General features: G+C 43.3%; 1 protein-coding gene across 1 annotated transcript in view; it reads right to left on the bottom strand.

Annotated features, from left to right (window-relative positions):
* LIMK1 (LIM domain kinase 1) overlaps positions 1–20,492 on the bottom strand; it is a 79,923-nt gene extending 59,431 nt beyond the window's left edge. The window contains exons 1-2 of the mRNA XM_072138054.1: positions 20,171–20,492; positions 1,536–1,632 (exon numbers count right to left, since the gene is read on the bottom strand). Coding sequence (XP_071994155.1) covers positions 1,536–1,632; positions 20,171–20,228 — 155 coding nt within the window. The 5' untranslated portion in view covers positions 20,229–20,492. The remainder of the gene's footprint in view (positions 1–1,535; positions 1,633–20,170) is intronic.
* Between the last annotated feature and the right edge of the window lie 1,252 nt (positions 20,493–21,744).

The raw sequence follows: 21,744 nt of genomic DNA, 5'->3' as shown, positions 1-21,744 counted from the left end.
ACCCAAAAACCCCCATATTTATCGTGAGGTACCAACCAAAAATTAAAGCAGTAACTTATTGCTCCCTGTTCAACAACTTTTATTTGCCTCCTGAGGACAGCACCACAGTAGAAAGATGGAAAATTTTCATAATTTTAGCTTCTTTCCAGTGTCCCTCTGTACACAGAGAATCGTGGGGCCATCAGGAGGTCCTCCAAAGATAATTCGGCCCTGTCTACTCATTTTCCCTATTTCTACAGTCCCAAGTAGCAAAGTAAGTATCAAAATATGACTGAAAGCAGCATATTTTAAGTTGTTTGGAACTGGAGGAAGATTTTTTGATTCCTGTCTGGTGTGCTGGGGCGATGGCCCGGGTGCCCACAGAAAGGGCTCTGAGTGCCACCTCTGGCACCCGTGCCATAGGTTCGCCACCACTGCCCTACAGTATCTCTATGCCCACCAAAATGACATTTCTGACTAATAAGTCTATGGGTAGTGATACCTTTTATTACCATCATGCCTTTTAATTGCAATATGAGAATGATTGGGAATAACGGAATACAGAACATTTTGTTTAGCATTGTCTCTAAGCCTCATCATGTTATTCGGAATTATTATCTGCTTTGCTACCGGCTGTAAATGTTGCAACGTCATTCATTAGACTAAGTGCTGCTTCCAATGCCAGGCCTGGCACAGGACGTCTATTCTACTGTCTGAAGGGCAGCCGCGGAAGCAAATTGCTACTATATGCTAATGTTATTTTTGTAATGCAGGTTCGGGCTCTATAAATCATACAGAATAGATTTCCTATGTTTCTTTATGTATGTATGCTTTTTTTATCCATTCTTATTTTATGTCATCTGATGACACAGACATTCACTGTACAAGTTCCATTTAACTTTTCAGTGTCAGGCTGATAAAGTGTTATTGATAAGTTTTTCGGGGGATAGATTCCTTATAAGTGGAATTTTAAATTTGCTTTGTATTGACATAATGTGTGATACAATATGGGACCCCAAAATGTGATAATTTTTTAAATAAAAGTCTACACAAAATAGCAGTTGGCTTAACGTTCATTCAGCCAACATCGATTTCTCCTAAATACCTCATACAGCTCAGTCAAAAGTAAATGTGTAATAAATAGATAAAGCTATTGCCAAAACTTCTTCTAAAATCAATTACGTTTGTGTAATGCACGCTGTGGGAAACAACAATAAAAGTAAACAAAGGCAATGAATTATAATGCTTAACATTTTCTCTACCTGATTGCCTTACAGACCCTAGCAGTAAGGGAGAGCTAGAAGACATTTCCTCCCTTCTCCGAAGTGAAAAACGAAATTCCTTTTTTTTTACTTCCATACTCCAGATTTCATGTTTCCAACAGATGCCATGGCATAATCCGTCTTTGCCACTTTCAGCCAAATGATAGGAATGGGAATAGGAATGTATATCGGATATATAGGTAAAAAATACAGAACCTGAATATTGTGAATGCCAGTCTGTCAGAAAAATCAAATTTATTAGTTACTCCAGCCATTAGGAAAATGTTACCCTACCTGAAACAGTCAGTGTGCCAGTCTGAGTCCAGGGCCTGAAGGTAACGTCCATCGTAGATACTTTGTCCACAACTGGCACACACTGGCAATTCATTACCTTAAGAAGGAGAAGAAAAGTGTGTAAACAAAAAGCCTGCAAGGGTACATTTTTAATCAATTGAAAAAATCCCAATAATATGTGACTTTTAGTATGGTGCGAAAAAGGGGTATGATTTGGAGAAAGAGGTGATGTCATGTGAGAGGCTTGAATTTACACCTCCTTTGTGATAGATACATCCCTCTCCCATATTGGAGAGGAAGGTGATGTCACACAGGAGGTGTGAATAATTAACAGCCTGGAGCGCCGGACATTGTGCATGGTGCTCTGTAACTGCTTTTTCTAACTCTTTTTTTCAGCGATTCCGGTGTGTCAATATTAAAGGGAACATCATTTTTCAAAATGTAGCTAATGGCAGGTTCCCATAGATACCAACTGTTCCCCTCTGATTCCCATATATTCAACTTTATAATTTTACCTAGTATCCAAGGATGTCTATATCGAGTCGATGATGGGCTTGGCCTCCTGGGGCTGAATCCAGCAGCTCATCCCTTTGCTTTCTCTGCATACAGCAGTAATGTCATGTGACCAGGATGACATCATCACAAGTCCTTTGGCCTCCTATCATTAGCAAACTGTACACCAAGCATATATGTCATGAAATGACAGCACATCATAACACATGAAATCACAGCAGCCTGCATAGAGAGGTGTAGAAGTCCATGCAGGCATACTGTGATTTTCTTATGTGGTCAGATATGTGCATGGGGTACTATATATCCCTAGATACCAGGCAAGTTTATAACTCTGATTTTATGGGGATGTGAGCTAAAAAAAAGGGGGTCAGACAGTTGCTAGGGATCTATAGGAACCTGCTACTAGCTGTATATGTGAAAAATGTGGTGACAGATTCCCCTTAAAGAAGACAAGCGCATGGATCAAGGATAAAGGACGATAGGTTAGTATGTTTAGTTTCATTTTACTTTATTTTAGTGGTTGGTTTCCTTTAAACCTGTGGTCACAATGACATTGTCATTGTTGGTTACAGTCGGCCTTTGGAGAAGGGTTGGTGGAGGTTAAGGAAGCCCCAATAACATGAATTGGCCGTTTCACTTATATGAAACAATCACGCAACTACTGTACGTTGTGCACCCACAGTTTAGTCAGTTTAGTCATACAGTAATCAGAGAACCTACGACAAAGATTGGAAAGGAGCAGGTCCCCCCCCCACCCTTGGGAAACATGTGACCTTTTCAAATATATGAATAACTCCTCACACTCGGGATTGGCTGTAGAGGAGCAGGGGGCGTCGCTAAGCCCACTGATGGGTGTTTTCATATATTTGAAAAGGTCACATGGAGTAGCTGTTCCCCAAGGGGGGGGGGGCACTGCTCCTTTGCAGCCCCTCCCATTTGGCAACTGCCTAGTCACACAGCAGATGCTAATGAAAGGTACAATATAACATATCTTTTTTTCTGTAAAATTTTTAATACAAAAACACTTTGGCAGTGTATGTACTATGCTCTGTGGGGACTGGGGAAGTGCTAAAAATGGGTCTCCTGGTGACAGGTTCCCTTTAAACATGAAAATATATACAGCATCCACCCGTTCCTCTTCCTCAGGTTCAGCTACAGGTGCAGAGTGTGCATGTACAGGCAGTTCTGGGTTACAAACAAGGTTCTTTATGTTTGTTCTTAAGTTGAATTTGTATGTAATTAGGAACAGGTATATTTTATAATTGTAACTCCAGAAATGTTTTTTTGTCCCTGTGAATACTGGATTTTTTTCTGTCATGGATACACAGATTATCAATAGGACTTCATTATAGACACCTTACAGCTGTCATATTAAACATCCAGAGAGCTTCACCAGAGGTCACAGAGGGCAGAGAGATCCGTCTGCAGCTAGGGGTCATCTGTAAGTTGGGTGTTCTTAAGTCAGGGAACGCCAGTACTTCTGAAATTGTTTTGAGTGGGTTTTCCCAATTACAACAATTATTCCTCTATCCACAAAAATAAATATTCAACTCCTGGAGGTCATAGCAACCCCCAACACCCCAAGAACAGAGTTCCCCAAAATGTTCTGCTTCAATCACTTGCCTCCCTTCATCCTCCTATTGTTCTGTGTCACAGCACCCAGTGGAAATGATAATAGTCATTGCAGGTCACATATTCTCTTACACGGGAACGGTGATGCATAAAACATTTGTAATTAAATTATACCGGGAACTTTTCTCGGAGCTCAGTTTTTCTTGACAAGATTAATGGGATACGTTTAGGGCCTCCTAGTCCGTTGGTCCCAAGGTTGTCATTGTGACCCTTTCTATTTCTATAATCTATGACTATAATTGTTACATGCTGTTCTCCAAAGACAAGAACGGATGTAGGTCCTTAACATGTTGTCCTGTGACTAGATGAATAGGCACTGTGATTATTATCCCCCTTACGCCAGCTCAATGGCAAGGGGGGCGCAGCCGGCGGCGGTGTGTGCCAGCGTTCCTGCCCCGAACCTGTGCCCTACGTAGACCGTGTAAACATTCACGTGGTTTGTGCACAGAGCTATGGCAGCCACCTGGAGGATACATCTGGAGGCCTGAGCTTCTAGATGTATGCAATGGCGTTGGAGGGACGAGGCTTCCATCATACATCGGCACACAAGCGTAGAATAAATCCCCCCATGGAGATAAGTGAATCTCTAGCTTTCGCTGAGTTTTCAAAAGATTTGTTTCAAGTCCAAACTAGTATTGACGACTATCATTTCTGCTATCAGGAGCACATAGGGGGAGATTTATCATCAGGTTTCTGAGGTAAAACTGTTGCCCATGGAAACCAATCAGAGCTCAGCTTTAATTTTATAAACAGCTGTGGGAAAATGGAAGCTGAATCCTGAATGGTTGCCATGGGACACTAGAATAGTTCTGCTCTAAGAGACTTATGATAAATCTACCCCATAGAATCCATTCTGACCAATGCATAGGATACTGAATAATGCTGCAAACTACATAATAATACAGCAAAAACCTACTACATAATAAAACAGCATAAAGTTAGTACATAATAATACAGAGTAACACAACTATACACTAAAACAGTGAAAAACTACTATATAATAATACAGCATAAAGCTACTGCATAATAATACAGAGTAAAGCTACTATATCTATAGGTGGATATCGTCGGCTGTAGAGGTTTATGGTCACAATGATATCTATAAAACACAAGCCCTAGTTGTGTACACAGCCCCTGCAGACATGTACAGTGGACAGGGACATCCTCCAGGTCCCCAGGCCTCGGCCGTCATCTGCATGCTCATCACTATGCTTTCTTGCAGGGGATCAATGCTTTTTATGTGAGCTTTCATTTATCATCCATCAACTTGTCAATCGATGAAACAGAATTAACTATAAAATGAAAACTATATGAATAACAAACACAGAAAATAAACTCTAGGTACTATAAACCACATAAGCCTTCACAGGGGAGGTAGGTTTCATCTACTTAATATTTTTAAGGTGTAACGGCTGCCAGTGATTAGAAACAATTTCCTTGGTATCGAACATTTTTGGATTGGATTTGGGAGGAATTTTTTTTCTATAATTGACATGTTAAAAGATAACTAAGTGCACGCTGTTTTTTTTGTGTCAGACCCGTCACACGCTTATCTTTCTGACAAGTAATCCCTTTATCTCCAACAAAACAAGGACCCCTTGTCACTATAATCCCCTCACAATACCAGGTTTTGGGAGTAAAACCAGGTTCATAGATTAGGGATAGCCTTCACTGTGTGTCCGTGGTTCCTATTAAGTTGGTCGATGTTTGTCAAGAGCTGATCAATGAAGATACAACTCGATAATCTGCATTTTCTGCCCTGACTGGTGCAGACTACATAGAGACGGTACCAAGGCACAGCCATGTGCACACTGAACATTGAAGTATCTTTCCTACTACATGAAGTAGTATTTATCTGTCATGTGTAGTAAAGGGAATCTAATGAAGCTAATGATAAATTCACAAAGTACTATTCTAGCTCTAAAAAATGCATACTTCCCATTCCCAGAAAATCATCTTTGTAAGGCTACTTGGCACCCTGCCAGAAGGAGGAGTTAGTCACAAGGGGTGTAGCTTATGCATCAGAGTCAGCCCACTTCTCCCGCATATGCCTCATTTCCCCCTCTCTTTGGCCGACATCATCCTCTGCTAATGTTGAATCCCAGCGTCTACACACTCACAGCTCAATACAAAAATAGTAGAGAGTGAAGGGATATGGGCATTGCATTGCTCTTCTGTTTTTAAATTTTTCCTTTGCTATGTGCCTATGGACTGTTTGTTAATTATGTGTTTACTATGATCAATAAAGACTATATTTCTTATATATAGCTTACATTCTTCTTTAAACCTTCATGTATACTGTGTGATACACACTCACAGCTCAGCATCAGTCATTCACAGAGTGGATTTGCTCAATGCGCATGTGCAGATTTACAAAGTGAGGGAACCTGTCATTAGGCTTGTAGTCATATGGGAGCATTTTTCATTTATTACTTTTTCATGTTGTACAATGGCGCATCGTAACAATTTTATAAAATATTTATTGGGTTCTTTAAGGGACTCTGAAAGTGCAGATCTCTTTTTTTTGCAGAATATCTGCATAATTTTAATAAGACACAATTGCTAAACGTGTTGGTATCATAAAAGGCATGTGGGAAAATCCCTTCAATTCTTCAGCAAACCAAATGTATAACTATATACAGTACTTCCAAATTGTTACTGTTCCAGTATGACTATGCACCAGTGCACCAGAATAGGTCCATGGGGTAATGAATCTTTTGGTGGAAGAACTTGACTCGCCCACACAGAGCCCTGACCTTACTCCCACTGAACATTTTTTGGACTAACTACAACATCAATGTCTGACCGGATGAATGGACAAAAATCCCACAGGCACTGTGCAATCTAGTAGAAGCCTTCCCAGACATTATTACTTCAGCTTATTTTAGCTGTAAGGGGGGAAACTAACTGAATGATTGTCTATGCACTAAAACTGTCATAGATACTCCTGTAGACATAATGTGCGAGTGTCTCAATACTATTGTCCATATAGTGGGAAATATTATACTAAGAAATGCCTAATTAAATGTAAAGGACCATACAGTGAGTACGGAAAGTACTCAGACCCCTTTACATTTTTTACTCTTTCTTTCATTGCAACCAATTGGTAAGATCAAAAAAGTTATCTTTTTTTTGCTCATTAATGTGACAATCTTCCCCCATCTTGACAGAAAAAAACAGAAATGTAGATATTTTTGCTAATTCATTAAAGAAGATTCATTAAAGAAGCTAGTTCATTATCACATGGTCATAAGTATGCAGCCCTTTGCTCAGTACTGAGTAGAAGCAGCTTTGGAAAAAGTACAGCCATGAGTCTCCTTGGGAATGATGCAACAAGTTTTTCACACCTGGATTTGGGGATCCTCTGCCTCTTCCTTACAGATCCTTCCAGTTCCATCAGGTTGGATGGTGAACATTGGTGGAAGCCATTTTCAAGTCTCTCCAAAGATGCTCAATTGCATTTAGGTCCGGGCTCTGTCTGGGCCAGTCAGGAATGGTCACAGAGTTGCTCTGAAGTCACTGCTTTGTTATTTTAGCTGTGTGCTTAGGTGAACCCAGTCTGAGGTCCAGAGCACTCTGGAAGAGGTTTTCATCTAGGATATCTCTGTACTTGGCAGCTTTCATCTTTCCTATAATTGCAAACAGTTGTCCTGTCCCTGTCCCATAGGATGATGCTGCCACCACCATGTTTCACTGTTGGGATTGTATTTGGCAGGTGATGAGCAGTGCCTGGTTTCTCCACACATATTGCTTAGAATTAACACCAAATAGTTCAATCTTCGTCTCATCCGACCAGAGAATCTTATTTCTCATAGTCTTGGAGTCCTTCATGTTTTTTTCTTTGCAAGCTATACTCGGCTTTCATATGTCTTGTACTGAGGAGAGGCTTGCCATGAAGCCCCGATTGGTGGAGGTTGCAGTGATAGTTGACTTTACCTCTCTCACCAAGGCTCTTCTCCCACAATTACTTAGTATGGCTGGACAGCCAGGTCCAAGAGTTGTGGTTGTTCATTTAAGAATCATGGAGACCAATGAGCTCCTAGGAACCTTCAGTGCTGCAGAAATTATTTTGTAACCTTTCGACAGATGTGTGCCTTGATCCAATCCTGTCTGTGAGCTCCTTGGGCAGTTCCTTTGACCTCGTATTTCTCTTGCACTGTCCAAGCAGTCTTATTAAACACAGCTGAAATCCAACAAAGAAGTAGAACCATCTCAAGGAGGATCAAAAGGAAATGGCCTGAATACCTATTACCATTTGATATTTCAGTTTTTCTTGTTTAATAAAATCGCTACATTTCTGTTTTTTCCTGTCTAGATGGGGTACAGAGTACATCTACTGATGGTAGATGTGCCCAACTAAGAAGTTGTCGTCCCTCAGGACTTCTTATAACTCTATAAGACAAGGCTCTCTGAGGTGCTCTGGTTACATAGCCGAAGCGCCACAGACTAATTAGCATCATTTTTATAACTCTATAATGCCACAATCACAGCCTATAGAGTTATAATAAAGGAAGTCCTGAGGTTCTTAGTAGGACATGTCTATCATCAGTAAAACTAATGCCCTTTAAGTGTCCCAAATTGCCCTGACAGGTTCCCTTTCAATAAAAGGGATGCCCCCTCTAAGGGACTAACACTACCATTGTTACACAGTTACCCTTTCCTTTGAGCTGGTGAATAGATGAAGACACATTGTAGCAGCAAAGACTTTGCTGTAGGGAACTTGTCATCTACGATCATTGTCATATGAATATGTCTACAGCACGTTTAGTTCTGGGAAGATAGACTGCAAGCTCTTGTGATCAGGGCCCTCACTCCTATTGTTCCATAGGACTGTTTGTACTCTCTAATGTAAAATTATATTTGTATATGTCCCCTATGATTTGTAAAGCGCTACATGTACGGCGCTAATATAAATAATGATTATTATTATTAAGATATTCTCTATCATCATTTGTATTGAGCATTGCATTGTATGGTCTGTGGAGCAGGATTTTTCCTTTTGCAAGTTTTCAGTGAACAAACGTCATACAGTACTTTTCAACAAACCCCAAATATCCAGGAGTCTCCCAGAAAAATAAAACGTCTAATAACATAGCAAACATAGATGGAAAATCGGACGTGTATGTGGGAGGCTGTATGGGTCAAGGTGACTGTCCCATATATATATATATTCTTGTATCGTTATATAAAAAATACTATGCTGTCATTTGCAATGCCCTGAACATTTCTGTATTTATTGTTATGTACAGTTCTATATGCTATGCCTCATCCTCATCTGTTTGTAGGATGCACCATAGCGATGGCTGACGTTACACCAATCCCCCATCCTATGCATTGTATGTACAGTACCTCGCAGATGCTCTTACAGTAATGATCCCTCGCTTCAGCCATCTGCCACCATTCATTACCAAAAACATCTGCCAAGACCCACTGTACCAGTACCATGCACTCCAGACATATGCACAGCACCTACTGTACCACCATGTAATATTGATTGTCATCTGTCACACCCCACACACATGTCATATTCAACTTATTATTGTATACAACTCCACAAAATATCAGCATTATGCTATATACTGGTGTATACTAATGCTTCTCAGATGAAGCGCCCCCTTGTGGTCAGTGAGGTGCTGTACAGCTGGGGAGGCAGCAATTATCAGCTGCTCAGGATGTTCTATGGCTCCAGCAACAACAGACCAGCCGGCAAGTTTCACACAACTCTTCATTATACTTTATAGCAGCTTATCTCCATGTAATGGCAGCTTAGATACAGCATCTCCTCTCTATGTAAGGTGAATGCCTATATGATGACAGACAGCTTAGATACAGCATCTCCTCTCTATGTAAGGTGAATGCCTATATGATGACAGACAGCTTATATACAGCATACTATCTCTATGGAAAGCAGATGCCTATTTGATGGCAGCTTAGATACAGCATCTCCTCTATGTAAGGTGGATGCCTGTATGATGGCAGCTTAGATATAGCATCTCCTCTCTATGTAAGGTGGATACCTATATGATGGCAGGTAGGTAAGATACGGCATCTCATCTCTATGTAAGGTGGATACCAGGGGCATAACTACAGCGACAGCAGCCATAGCAGCCGCTATGGGGCCCGCAGTGTCAGGGGGCCCCGTCATCCGACCTGACACAATGACGAATGGAGGATGTGCACCAATATATCTATATTGTACTGCACATTTCCAGCATAATATGTATATAACATATACTGTGATGTTTATATGGTCTGTATACATTGTATGTAAGTATGTTGCATATGGCACTGTATGTATGTGTATATGCACATGAGTGTATTTATATGTGATTGTAACTCACATGTATGAGTATACTAATATGTATATTATTTAAGTGGGAAGGGGGGCCCATGCAGTAGCCTGCTAGGGGGCCCTGTCTCTCCTAGTTCACGCCACTGGTGGATACCTATATGATGGCAGGCAGCTAACATACAGCACCAGAGGTCGCACTAACATTTTTCCAGAAGGGTAAAAATACTCCTCTCACCATTTTTGAGGAGTATTTTTACCCGAGGAGGAGTATGAAAATTTCGGTAGCACACTGCGCACACAGCACACACTACACACACAGCACACACTACACTCACACACTGTGCACACAGCACACACTACACTCACACACTGCGCTCACAGCACACACTACACAGCACACAGAACACAGCACACACTAAACTACACTCACACACAGAACACAGCACACACTACACTCACAGCACACACTACACGCGCACACAGCACACACTACACAGCACACACTGCGCACACAACACACAACACAGCACACACTACGCACACAGCACACACTTCACTCACTACACTCACACACACAGAACACAGCACACACTACACTCACACACACAGAACACAGCACACACTACACTCACACACAGAACACTACACTACACACACAGAACACAGCACACACTACACTCACACACTGCGCACACAGCGCACACTACACTCACACACAGAACACAGCACACACTACACTCACACACAGAACACAGCACACACTACGCACACAGCACACACTTCACTCACTACACTCACACACACAGAACACAGCACACACTACACTCACACACACAGAACACAGCACACACTACACTCACACACAGAACACTACACTACACACACAGAACACAGCACACACTACACTCACACACTGCGCACACAGCGCACACTACACTCACACACAGAACACAGCACACACTACACTCACACACAGAACACAGCACACACTACACTCACACACAGAACACAGCACACACTACACTCACACACAGAACACAGCACACACTACACTCACACACAGAACACAGCACGCACTACACTCACACACAGAACACAGCACACACTACACTCACAGCACACACTACACGCGCACACAGCACACACTACACAGCACACACTGCGCACACAACACACAGAACACAGCACACACTACACTCACATACTGCGCACACAGCGCACACTTCACTCACTACACTCACACACACAGAACACAGCACACACTACACTCACACACAGAACACAGCACACACTACACACACACAGAACACAGCACACACTACACTCACAGCACACACTACACGCGCACACAGCACACACTACACAGCACACACTGCGCACACAACACACAGAACACAGCACACACTACGCACACAGCACACACTTCACTCACTACACTCACACACACAGAACACAGCACACACTACACTCACACACACAGAACACAGCACACACTACACTCACACACAGAACACTACACTACACACACAGAACACAGCACACACTACACTCACACACTGCGCACACAGCGCACACTACACTCACACACAGAACACAGCACACACTACACTCACACACAGAACACAGCACACACTACACTCACACACAGAACACAGCACACACTACACTCACACACAGAACACAGCACACACTACACTCACACAGAACACAGCACACACTACACTCACACACAGAACACAGCACACACTACACTCACACACAGAACACAGCACACACTACACTCACACACAGAACACAGCACACACTACACTCACAGCACACACTACACGCGCACACAGCACACACTACACAGCACACACTGCGCACACAACACACAGAACACAGCACACACTACACTCACATACTGCGCACACAGCGCACACTTCACTCACTACACTCACACACACAGAACACAGCACACACTACACTCACACACAGAACACAGCACACACTACACACACACAGAACACAGCACACACTACACTCACAGCACACACTACACGCGCACACAGCACACACTACACAGCACACACTGCGCACACAACACACAGAACACAGCACACACTACACTCACACACTGCGCACACAGCACACACTTCACTCACTACACTCACACACACAGAACACAGCACACACTACACTCACACACAGAACACTACACTACACTGCACACACAGAACACAGCACACACTACACTCACACACACAGAACACAGCACACACTACACTCACACACACAGAACACAGCACACACTACACTCACACACACAGAACACAGCACACACTACACTCACACACACAGAACACACTACACTCACACACAGAACACAGCACACACTACACTCACACACAGAACACAGCACACACTACACTCACACACAGAACACAGCACACACTACACTCACACACAGAACACAGCACACACTACACTCACACACAGAACACAGCACACACTACACTCACACACAGAACACAGCACACACTACACTCACACACAGAACACAGCACACACTACACTCACACACAGAACACAGCACACACTACACTCACACACTGCGCACACAGCGCACACTACACTCACACACAGAACACAGCACACACTACACTCACACTGCGCACACAGCGCACACTACACTCACACACAGAACACAGCGCACACTACACTCACACACAGAACACAGCACACACTACACTCACACACTGCGCACACAGCGCACACTACACTCACACACAGAACACAGCGCACACTACACTCACACACAGAACACAGCACACACTACACTCACACACTGCGCACACAGCGCACACTACACTCACACACAGAACACAGCGCACACTACACTCACACACAGAACACAGCACACACTACACAGCACACACTACACTCACACACAGAACACAGCACACACTACACTCACACACAGAACACAGCACACACTACACTCACACACAGAACACAGCACACACTACACTCACACACAGAACACAGCACGCACTACACTCACAGCACACACTGCGCACACAACACAGCACACACTACACTCACACACTACACTCACACACAGAACACAGCGCACACTACACTCACACACAGAACACAGCACACACTACACTCACACACTGCGCACACAGCGCACACTACACTCACACACAGAACACAGCGCACACTACACTCACACACAGAACACAGCACACACTACACTCACACACTGCGCACACAGCGCACACTACACTCACACACAGAACACAGCGCACACTACACTCACACACAGAACACAGCACACACTACACAGCACACACTACACTCACACACAGAACACAGCACACACTACACTCACACACAGAACACAGCACACACTACACTCACACACAGAACACAGCACGCACTACACTCACAGCACACACTGCGCACACAACACACAGAACACAGCACACACTACACTCACACACTGCGCACACAGCGCACACTACACTCACACACAGAACACAGCGCACACTACACTCACACACAGAACACAGCACACACTACACTCACACACTGCGCACACAGCGCACACTACACTCACACACAGAACACAGCGCACACTACACTCACACACAGAACACAGCACACACTACACAGCACACACTACACTCACACACAGAACACAGCACACACTACACTCACACACAGAACACAGCACACACTACACTCACACACAGAACACAGCACACACTACACTCACACACAGAACACAGCACACACTACACTCACAGCACACACTACACGCGCACACAGCACACACTGCGCACACAACACACAGAACACAGCACACACTACACTCACACACTGCGCACACAGCACACACTTCACTCACTACACTCACACACACAGAACACAGCACACACTACACTCACACACAGAACACTACACTACACACACAGAACACAGCACACACTACACTCACACACAGAACACAGCACACACTACACTCACACACAGAACACAGCACACACTACACTCACACACTGCGCACACAGAACACACTACACTCACACTGCGCACACAGCACACACTACACTCACACACTGCGCACACAGCACACACTACACTCACACTGCGCACACAGCACACACTACACTCACACACTGCGCACACAGCACACACTACACTCACACACAGCACACACTACACACACTACACTCACACACAGCACACACTACACTCACACACTGCGCACACAGCACACACTACACTCACACACTGCGCACACTACACTCACACACTGCGCACACAGCACACACTACACTCACACACACAGAACACAGCACACACTACACTCACACACACAGAACACAGCACACACATTACACTCACACACACACTACACACACACTACACACAGAACACTACACACTCACACAGAACACTACACTCACACACAGAACACTACACTGCACACACAGAACACTACACTGCACACACAGAACACTACACTACACACACAGAACACTACACTACACTGCACACACAGAACACTACACTACACTGCACACACAGAACACTACACCTACAATCACACACTCACCCGTCCGGATCTGCGGGCAGGTAGAGATGGAGCAGGACAGGGAGCAGCAGCCCCGCTGTCCACAGGTATCGCGGGGCCTGCGCTCTCGCTCCGGAGCGCTGCTGACACAGATCACTGTGTCAAGTGTCGCGCTGAGCGGCCCGGCGCGTGCTGTGATCGCGCGACATTTACCTCTTTTGCAGCGCGCGCCGGGCCGCTCAGCCTGCGCGTTACAGGGAATAATTGCCAAGCGTAACTTTACGCATGGCAATTATTTTGGGGGGTAATGGCGCCTCATCACGCGTCTATGACGCGTGGTGAGGCGTTAATGCGACCTCTGTACAGCACCTCATCTCTTTGTAAGGTGGAGGCCTATCCTCATAGACTGTAAGCTCTTGTGATCAGGGACCTCACTTCTATTATTCTATATGACTGTTTGTACTCTGTAATGTAATATTATATTTGTATATGTCTCCTATGATTTGTTAAGTGCTATGGAATTTGATGGTGTTGTATGAATAAATATTTTATTATATGATGGCAGCTTAGATACAGCAGCTTAGCTCTATGTAAGGTAGATGCCTATATGATGGCAGCTTAGATACAGAATCTCATCTCTATGTAAGGTGAATGTCTTTACGATGTCAGCTTAGATACAGCAGCTTGGCCCTATGTAAGGTAGACAGCACTATAATATTGTATATGAGCTGTACATAGTGAGAGGTGATTACAGGCGGTCCCCTACTTAAGAACATCTGACTTACATACGACCCCTAGTTACAAACGGACCTCTGGAAGTTGGTAATTTATTGTACTTTAGCCTTAGGCTACAATAAACAGCTGTAACAGTTATCACAGGTGTCTGTAATGAAGATTTATTGTTTATCCTGGTTCTTATGACAATCCAACATTCTTAAAATCCAATTGTCATAGAGACCAAAAAATTTTTGACTGGGGCTACAATAATAAAATATACATTTCCAACTTACATACAAACTCAACTTAAGAACAAACCTACAGACCCTATCTTGTATGTAACCCGGGGACTGCCTGTACTGTCCAGGTGGGAACACTTTTTATTTTATATTTTACCCCTGACCTCCACTTTAAGGACGCCTAAGGTCTTAGGGACGATGTGGCAAAGCACTAGGGGTGAGGAAAAGTGATTGGTTGGAGCTCCAGAAGGAGCAGAAAATCGACATCACAGACCGACATCATTACAACTGATAGTAAGGAACTTGTATCCCCATGGTCTGTCTGCTGAGACAGCTGGAGAAGTTTGAGAAGAATTTTTTTTCCATTGATATAGAAATAAATGTTGACTTTTCAAACGAAGAGAAGAAATTTACTTTGTACTAATATTTTCACTATTTACTGTATATTGTATAGTTTTTTTCCTACAAAAGTGCCACTGCTTCTCAAAGAAAACTGGCTGAGGACTTCCTCCTTCATCCCTCCGGATCCATCTGTTAAATTTAAAATACAAACTTCTTTTTTTAAAAACTTTCTGGAGATGTGATATTTCACCGTATATTCAAAGAAATATACAAACACAATAAGGATAGATAAAATAACTGTCTAATACCTAGTTTCCACCGGTAATATCCCCCACAAAACTACAATTAAAGGGATTAAAGGGATTTTCCCACAAACCAAGTTAGGCCCTATCCACAGAATAGGGCCTAACTTGCTGATCAGTGCGGGTCTAGGGGGTGCAATGGGGTCCCAGGTACCTCAGTCAGACCCCTTGTCGGTACCGGAGATTAACGGAATAGACGCGCATGACCCTTCGTCTCCATACATCTCAATGGAGCTGACAGAGATAAATTCTATGGAAATGCATATGCGAATGGGCTGAGCACCACCCACGGTGGTTTGCATTTGTAAATGCACCGTAAATACCATGTGTGAACGCAGCCTTAGCTGTAACCAATCTATGCATTTGTTCTCTATTGATGACTACAAACTAAGACACCTTTCACACACATAAAGGACGGTCGTGTGCTACCTGTATAAACGGTAGCCAGCATTTGGGCGTCATAGAAATGCATTCTGCACGGCACGGGGGGGGGAGCACATACAAACATAAAAGCCATGGAAAGTTGCCATGTCTGGTCAAGGTTACCTTTGCTCTCTGTGCTGACTCTCTCATGACCTCTTTGCCAATTCTGAGAGTTGTTGTGGGCGTCCCTCTCTTGGGAAATTTAAAATGGGAAGAACAAGGAACAAGGTACCACAACAAATCTCCCAAGAGAGGGACGCCCACAACAACTCTCAGGATGGGCAAAGAGGACATGAGAGATTCAGCACGGAGAGCAAAGGTAACCTGGATGGAGAAGCCGATCTCAAGCAGAAACTGGAGTATTGAGCAGTAACCTCCATATGGAAGAGTAGTCAGACTTACTTTACTAGGCGCGGGACTCCCCAAATGTATGAAGGAAGGTGCTGGGTCAGATGAGACATAAACTGTACTTTTCATCCACCAAGGAAAACGTCTGGCACAAAACCAACACATCTCATCACCGAAAGAACACCGGCCCCATAGTGATGGTGGTAGCAAACTCATACCCAGGAAATGTTTTTCGGCAGTTTTGGTCTGTCTGTGATGAGAGGGTGTTACAGTGTCGGTGCTGCTGCTGGGGTGGCACCCTGCCAGGGAAGGGAATGGGAAGGGAATTCCAGTGTCCTTAAAAACTTCCATAGTGCTTTACTGAATATCCATTAACATCCATAAAATGATGTGGTGGTACAACAAATGGGGTGAAGGCTAGAATTGAGGAGGAAATGCGACCTTTTAACATATTACAAACTAACAATAACTTATGTGCCAAGCAATTGTATGTTTATGTGTATTGTATATACTTATGTGTATGTTTATGTGTATAGTATATACTTACTGTATGTGTATGTTTATTTGTATGTTTGTGTATGGTAGTATGGTATACACTTATGTGTATGTTTATGTTTATTTGTATGTTTCTGTATGGTATATACTAATGTGTATGTTTATTTGTATGTTCGTGTATGGTATATACTTATGTGTCTGTTTATGTGTATGGAGTATGTTTATTTGTATGTTTGTGTATGGTATATACTTATGTGTCTGTTTATTTGTATGGAGTATGTTTATTTGTATGTTTGTGTATGGTATATACTTATGTGTCTGTTTATGGTGTATGCTTATGTGTATGGTATATGCTAATGTGTAGGCCGCATGCTTATGTGTATGGTGTATGTTTATGTGTCCTCGTGTGGCTGTGGCATCTGAACCATTTCTGACTGAGAATGTTCCTAATGTTCGTGCCTTTAATGATGCCCTTACAAAGTACTAACTTTAGGGGGGCTGTGAATACCGTAGTTATGCCCACTGAGGTTTTCTGTTATTATGTGCTATTTTATGTTTGCTTTACAATTAGTTTTCGGCATGTTCTTTGCATGATATGAGATAAACCCTCAAAAATCCAGTTTCATTTCAGGTAGGAAAACATGAAAACGCCAAGGGGGGTGAATACTTTCACGAGCCATTGTTACTAAATCTTTCCAGTTCATTGTAGCATAAACCACAGTCCTTCACCTGTAGTCAGACCGACAGCACCCTTCACCCACACCCACGCTACCTGCCAGTCACTAGTTTATACAACCCTCCTCTGTGCTATCATAGCAAACCTGTAGTAATACTATGTACTGTATGTCACATTATAATCACACCAGTGTACTGTATGTAGCATGTATACCACACTATAATAACTACAGTGTACTGTATGTAGCATGTATGTCACATTATAATCACACCAGTGTACTGTATGTAGCATGTATGTCACATTATAATCACACCAGTGTACTGTATGTAGCATGTTTGTCACACTATAATAACTACAGTGTACTGTATGTAGCATGTATACCACACTATAATAACTATAGTGTACTGTATGTAGCATGTATGTCAGACTATAATAACTATAGTGCATTGTATGTACCCCATGTCCCATTATAATCACACCTGTGCACTGTATGTACTGTATGTCACACTATAACTATAGTGTACGGTATGTACCATATGTCACATTATAATCACACCAGTGCACCGTATGTACTGTATGTCACACTATAACTATAGTGTACCGTATGTAGCATGTACTGTATGTCACACTGTGATAACTATAATGTACTGTATGTAGCATGTACTGTATGTAACTGTAATAACTATACTGTACATACCATGTACTGTATGTACCATATGTTCCATTATAATCACACCAGTGCACCGTATGTACTGTATGTCACACTATAACTATAGTGTACCGTATGTAGCATGTACTGTATGTCACACTGTGATAACTATAAAGTACTGTATGTAGCATGTACTGTATGTAACTGTAATAACTATACTGTACATACCATGTACTGTATGTACCATATGTCCCATTATAATCACACCAGTGCACCGTATGTACTGTATGTCACACTATAACTATAGTGTACTGTATGTACCATATGTCACATTATAATCACACCAGTGTACTGTATGTACCGTATGTCACACTATAATAACTATAGTGTACTGTATGTAGCATGTACTGTATGTCACACTGTGATAACTATAATGTACTGTATGTAGCATGTACTGTATGTAACTGTAATAACTATACTGTACATACCATGTACTGTATGTACCATGCATTAAATTACCACCAGTGTACTGTATGTCACCCTGTAAGCACATCCACATCATAAATCTGCCAACACCCAAAGCATCTATAACACTGAACAGTATAACACAACACATCTGACCATCATCCGCAGCAAGAACTAGAACATCCGCTCCCCCTCCATAACAACTTCCACTACCAGTACCAATACCTGCGCCACCATCCAGCACCAACACACTGCACCCATTCAGCACCAACACACTGCACCCATCCAGCACCAACACACTGCACCCATCCAGACCCCTGTGCACATTTAACTCTTTCATGTCCAAACCTTTTGTTACATCATTACTTCCTGTAACTTCCATACATCAATTTTCAGATACAAATACTAAACAATCTATACAGTATACTACAGGTATACTCACACATTCAGGATTTAATAGATTTTACTACTACTCTTCTAGGCTTTTTATGACCTCTCCTATTTTTAGTCCTGCGCTTGTAAACATACCCCTAGTTATTTGGCATGTAAAGGCTGTTCCTGGCTCAGGAGACACCAATAGGTTCATCCTTAAAGCATCATCCTAATAACTGTACATTCTAAGGGTAAAACGACAGTCCTAATATATATACGACCAATGTGTACAGCAGATTATCCAATGTGAAATCACCGTGTGAGATACCTGCCCTGACTAGATGCTTTCTCTAGGGATATATTCACACCAGCACATAATGATCAGTTTTTCAATGCCGTTTTTAATGCATCTCCAGGAGCAGATGATGATGATCCCTTTACATCCCCTTCCCTTTGTACCATCTCCCCCTGCACGTTGACACATCTAATACTACATGAGAAATCCTTATGGAAACCCGCACATGTGAACGCAGCCCAGAGATGACCATAGAGCAGCAGCCCTGCAGCTTCCTGCACTATGCTGCACACAGAAGCATCATGTCTCACCTTCCTCTTCTCCCATGTGTTCCTCACTCCAGGAGCAGCACAGTAACATCAACCTCATTCACCCCACGTGTGTGAGGCCGCAGCGCCCTGGGTGCAGTGTCCGCCTCGGGCTCAGCTTCTTGTCCCTGGCATGGGCAGCACGGGAGCCACTGATGCTACACAGCAGTATGGGAGGAGGAGGGACGACCATGCAGCTTCCCTGGGAAAGATGCTCCTCGTTATCTCTATGAGTGTGAGGGAGGCCGGAGCAGCATTATGTCATAGGCAGCCTGCAATCCTCCGAGCAGTCACCACACTGCTGCGTCACCTGAGCGGAGCCATGAGAGGATGACATCACCTCATACACAGCACGTCCCCCATACAGCAATGCACATAGCATATGGCGGGGACACAGCCGTGTATACAGTGCAGTGATGTATGGCAGTGCATACCGTATAGTGAGGGGTATATAGCAGTGTATACTGTACAGTGGTGTGGAATGTATAGCAGTGTGGTGAGGTGTATATAGCAGTGTATACTATGCAGTGGTGAGGGGTATATAGCAGTGTATACTATGCAGTGGTGAAGGGTAGGTATCTAGAAGTGTATGTTGCGCAGTTTGAGGGATATATAGCAGCGTATACTGTACAGTGGTGAGGGATATATAGCAGCGTATACTGTACAGTGGTGAGGGATATATAGCAGCGTATACTGTACAGTGGTGAGGGATATATAGCAGCGTATACTGTACAGTGGTGAGGGGTATATAGCAGTGTATTTTGTGCAGTGGTGAGGGGTATATAGCAGTTTACATTGTGCAGTGTTGAAGGGCTGGAAATAGCCATACAGTATTAACCCTTATGCACACAAACATTGGGGGAGATTGCGCACGTTTTCTGGCGTAGAAGCACCGAAATAATCGCAAATTCTTGTGGCCTGCAAGAAATTGCGATTAATTATGCAACTACACCACCTCCACCATATGGGCATGTGTAGTACTTTCTAAAAACGTGCAAACAGTCCCTGCTGAATGTTCACCATTTTTTAAGTAAAACTTCGGCAGATCTGACCTACCATAGTTTATTTATATCCACCAGCGCAGCATGACTGGCAAATACATCATGATGTCTAAGCCTCATGATGTATCCTACGCAGGGGGGGGGCCTTTATCATACGACGGTGTCTCCCCTGAACACTGATTCACCGGATAGCACCAGTTCCATGTATTTTCATAGCATTTGGTGACCAGTGTCCTATGTATGAGCCATCTGCCCGAGCAACAAATATAGTGCAGGTCGTATACCTTTAAAGGTACCCTTAATGTACATGCACACACACGTATGCCCACCCAGTCATAGCCATGGAAAATAGCGCTGCAAAGATTGAGGGGGTTATTTATCAGGGCCTTTGTGCCACATCAGTGGTGTAGAAGCCCTGAAATAATTATTGCCTATTGCTAGCAGTTGTGATTTTTTTCCCTAATCCGCCACTTTCACGCTAGTGGGGTGTGAAGGGGGGGCACGGGCGTCTGGGAGTGGGCCGTCTCAGAGTGTCACTGTTCCCCACACCTGGCCACTCGCTGCAGCTGGCGACTT

Source organism: Engystomops pustulosus, chromosome 2 (genome assembly GCF_040894005.1).
Source record: "Engystomops pustulosus chromosome 2, aEngPut4.maternal, whole genome shotgun sequence".
In the NCBI taxonomy this organism is placed as follows: Eukaryota; Metazoa; Chordata; class Amphibia; order Anura; family Leptodactylidae; genus Engystomops; species Engystomops pustulosus.
This window is presented reverse-complemented; position numbering and strand designations above follow the sequence as displayed.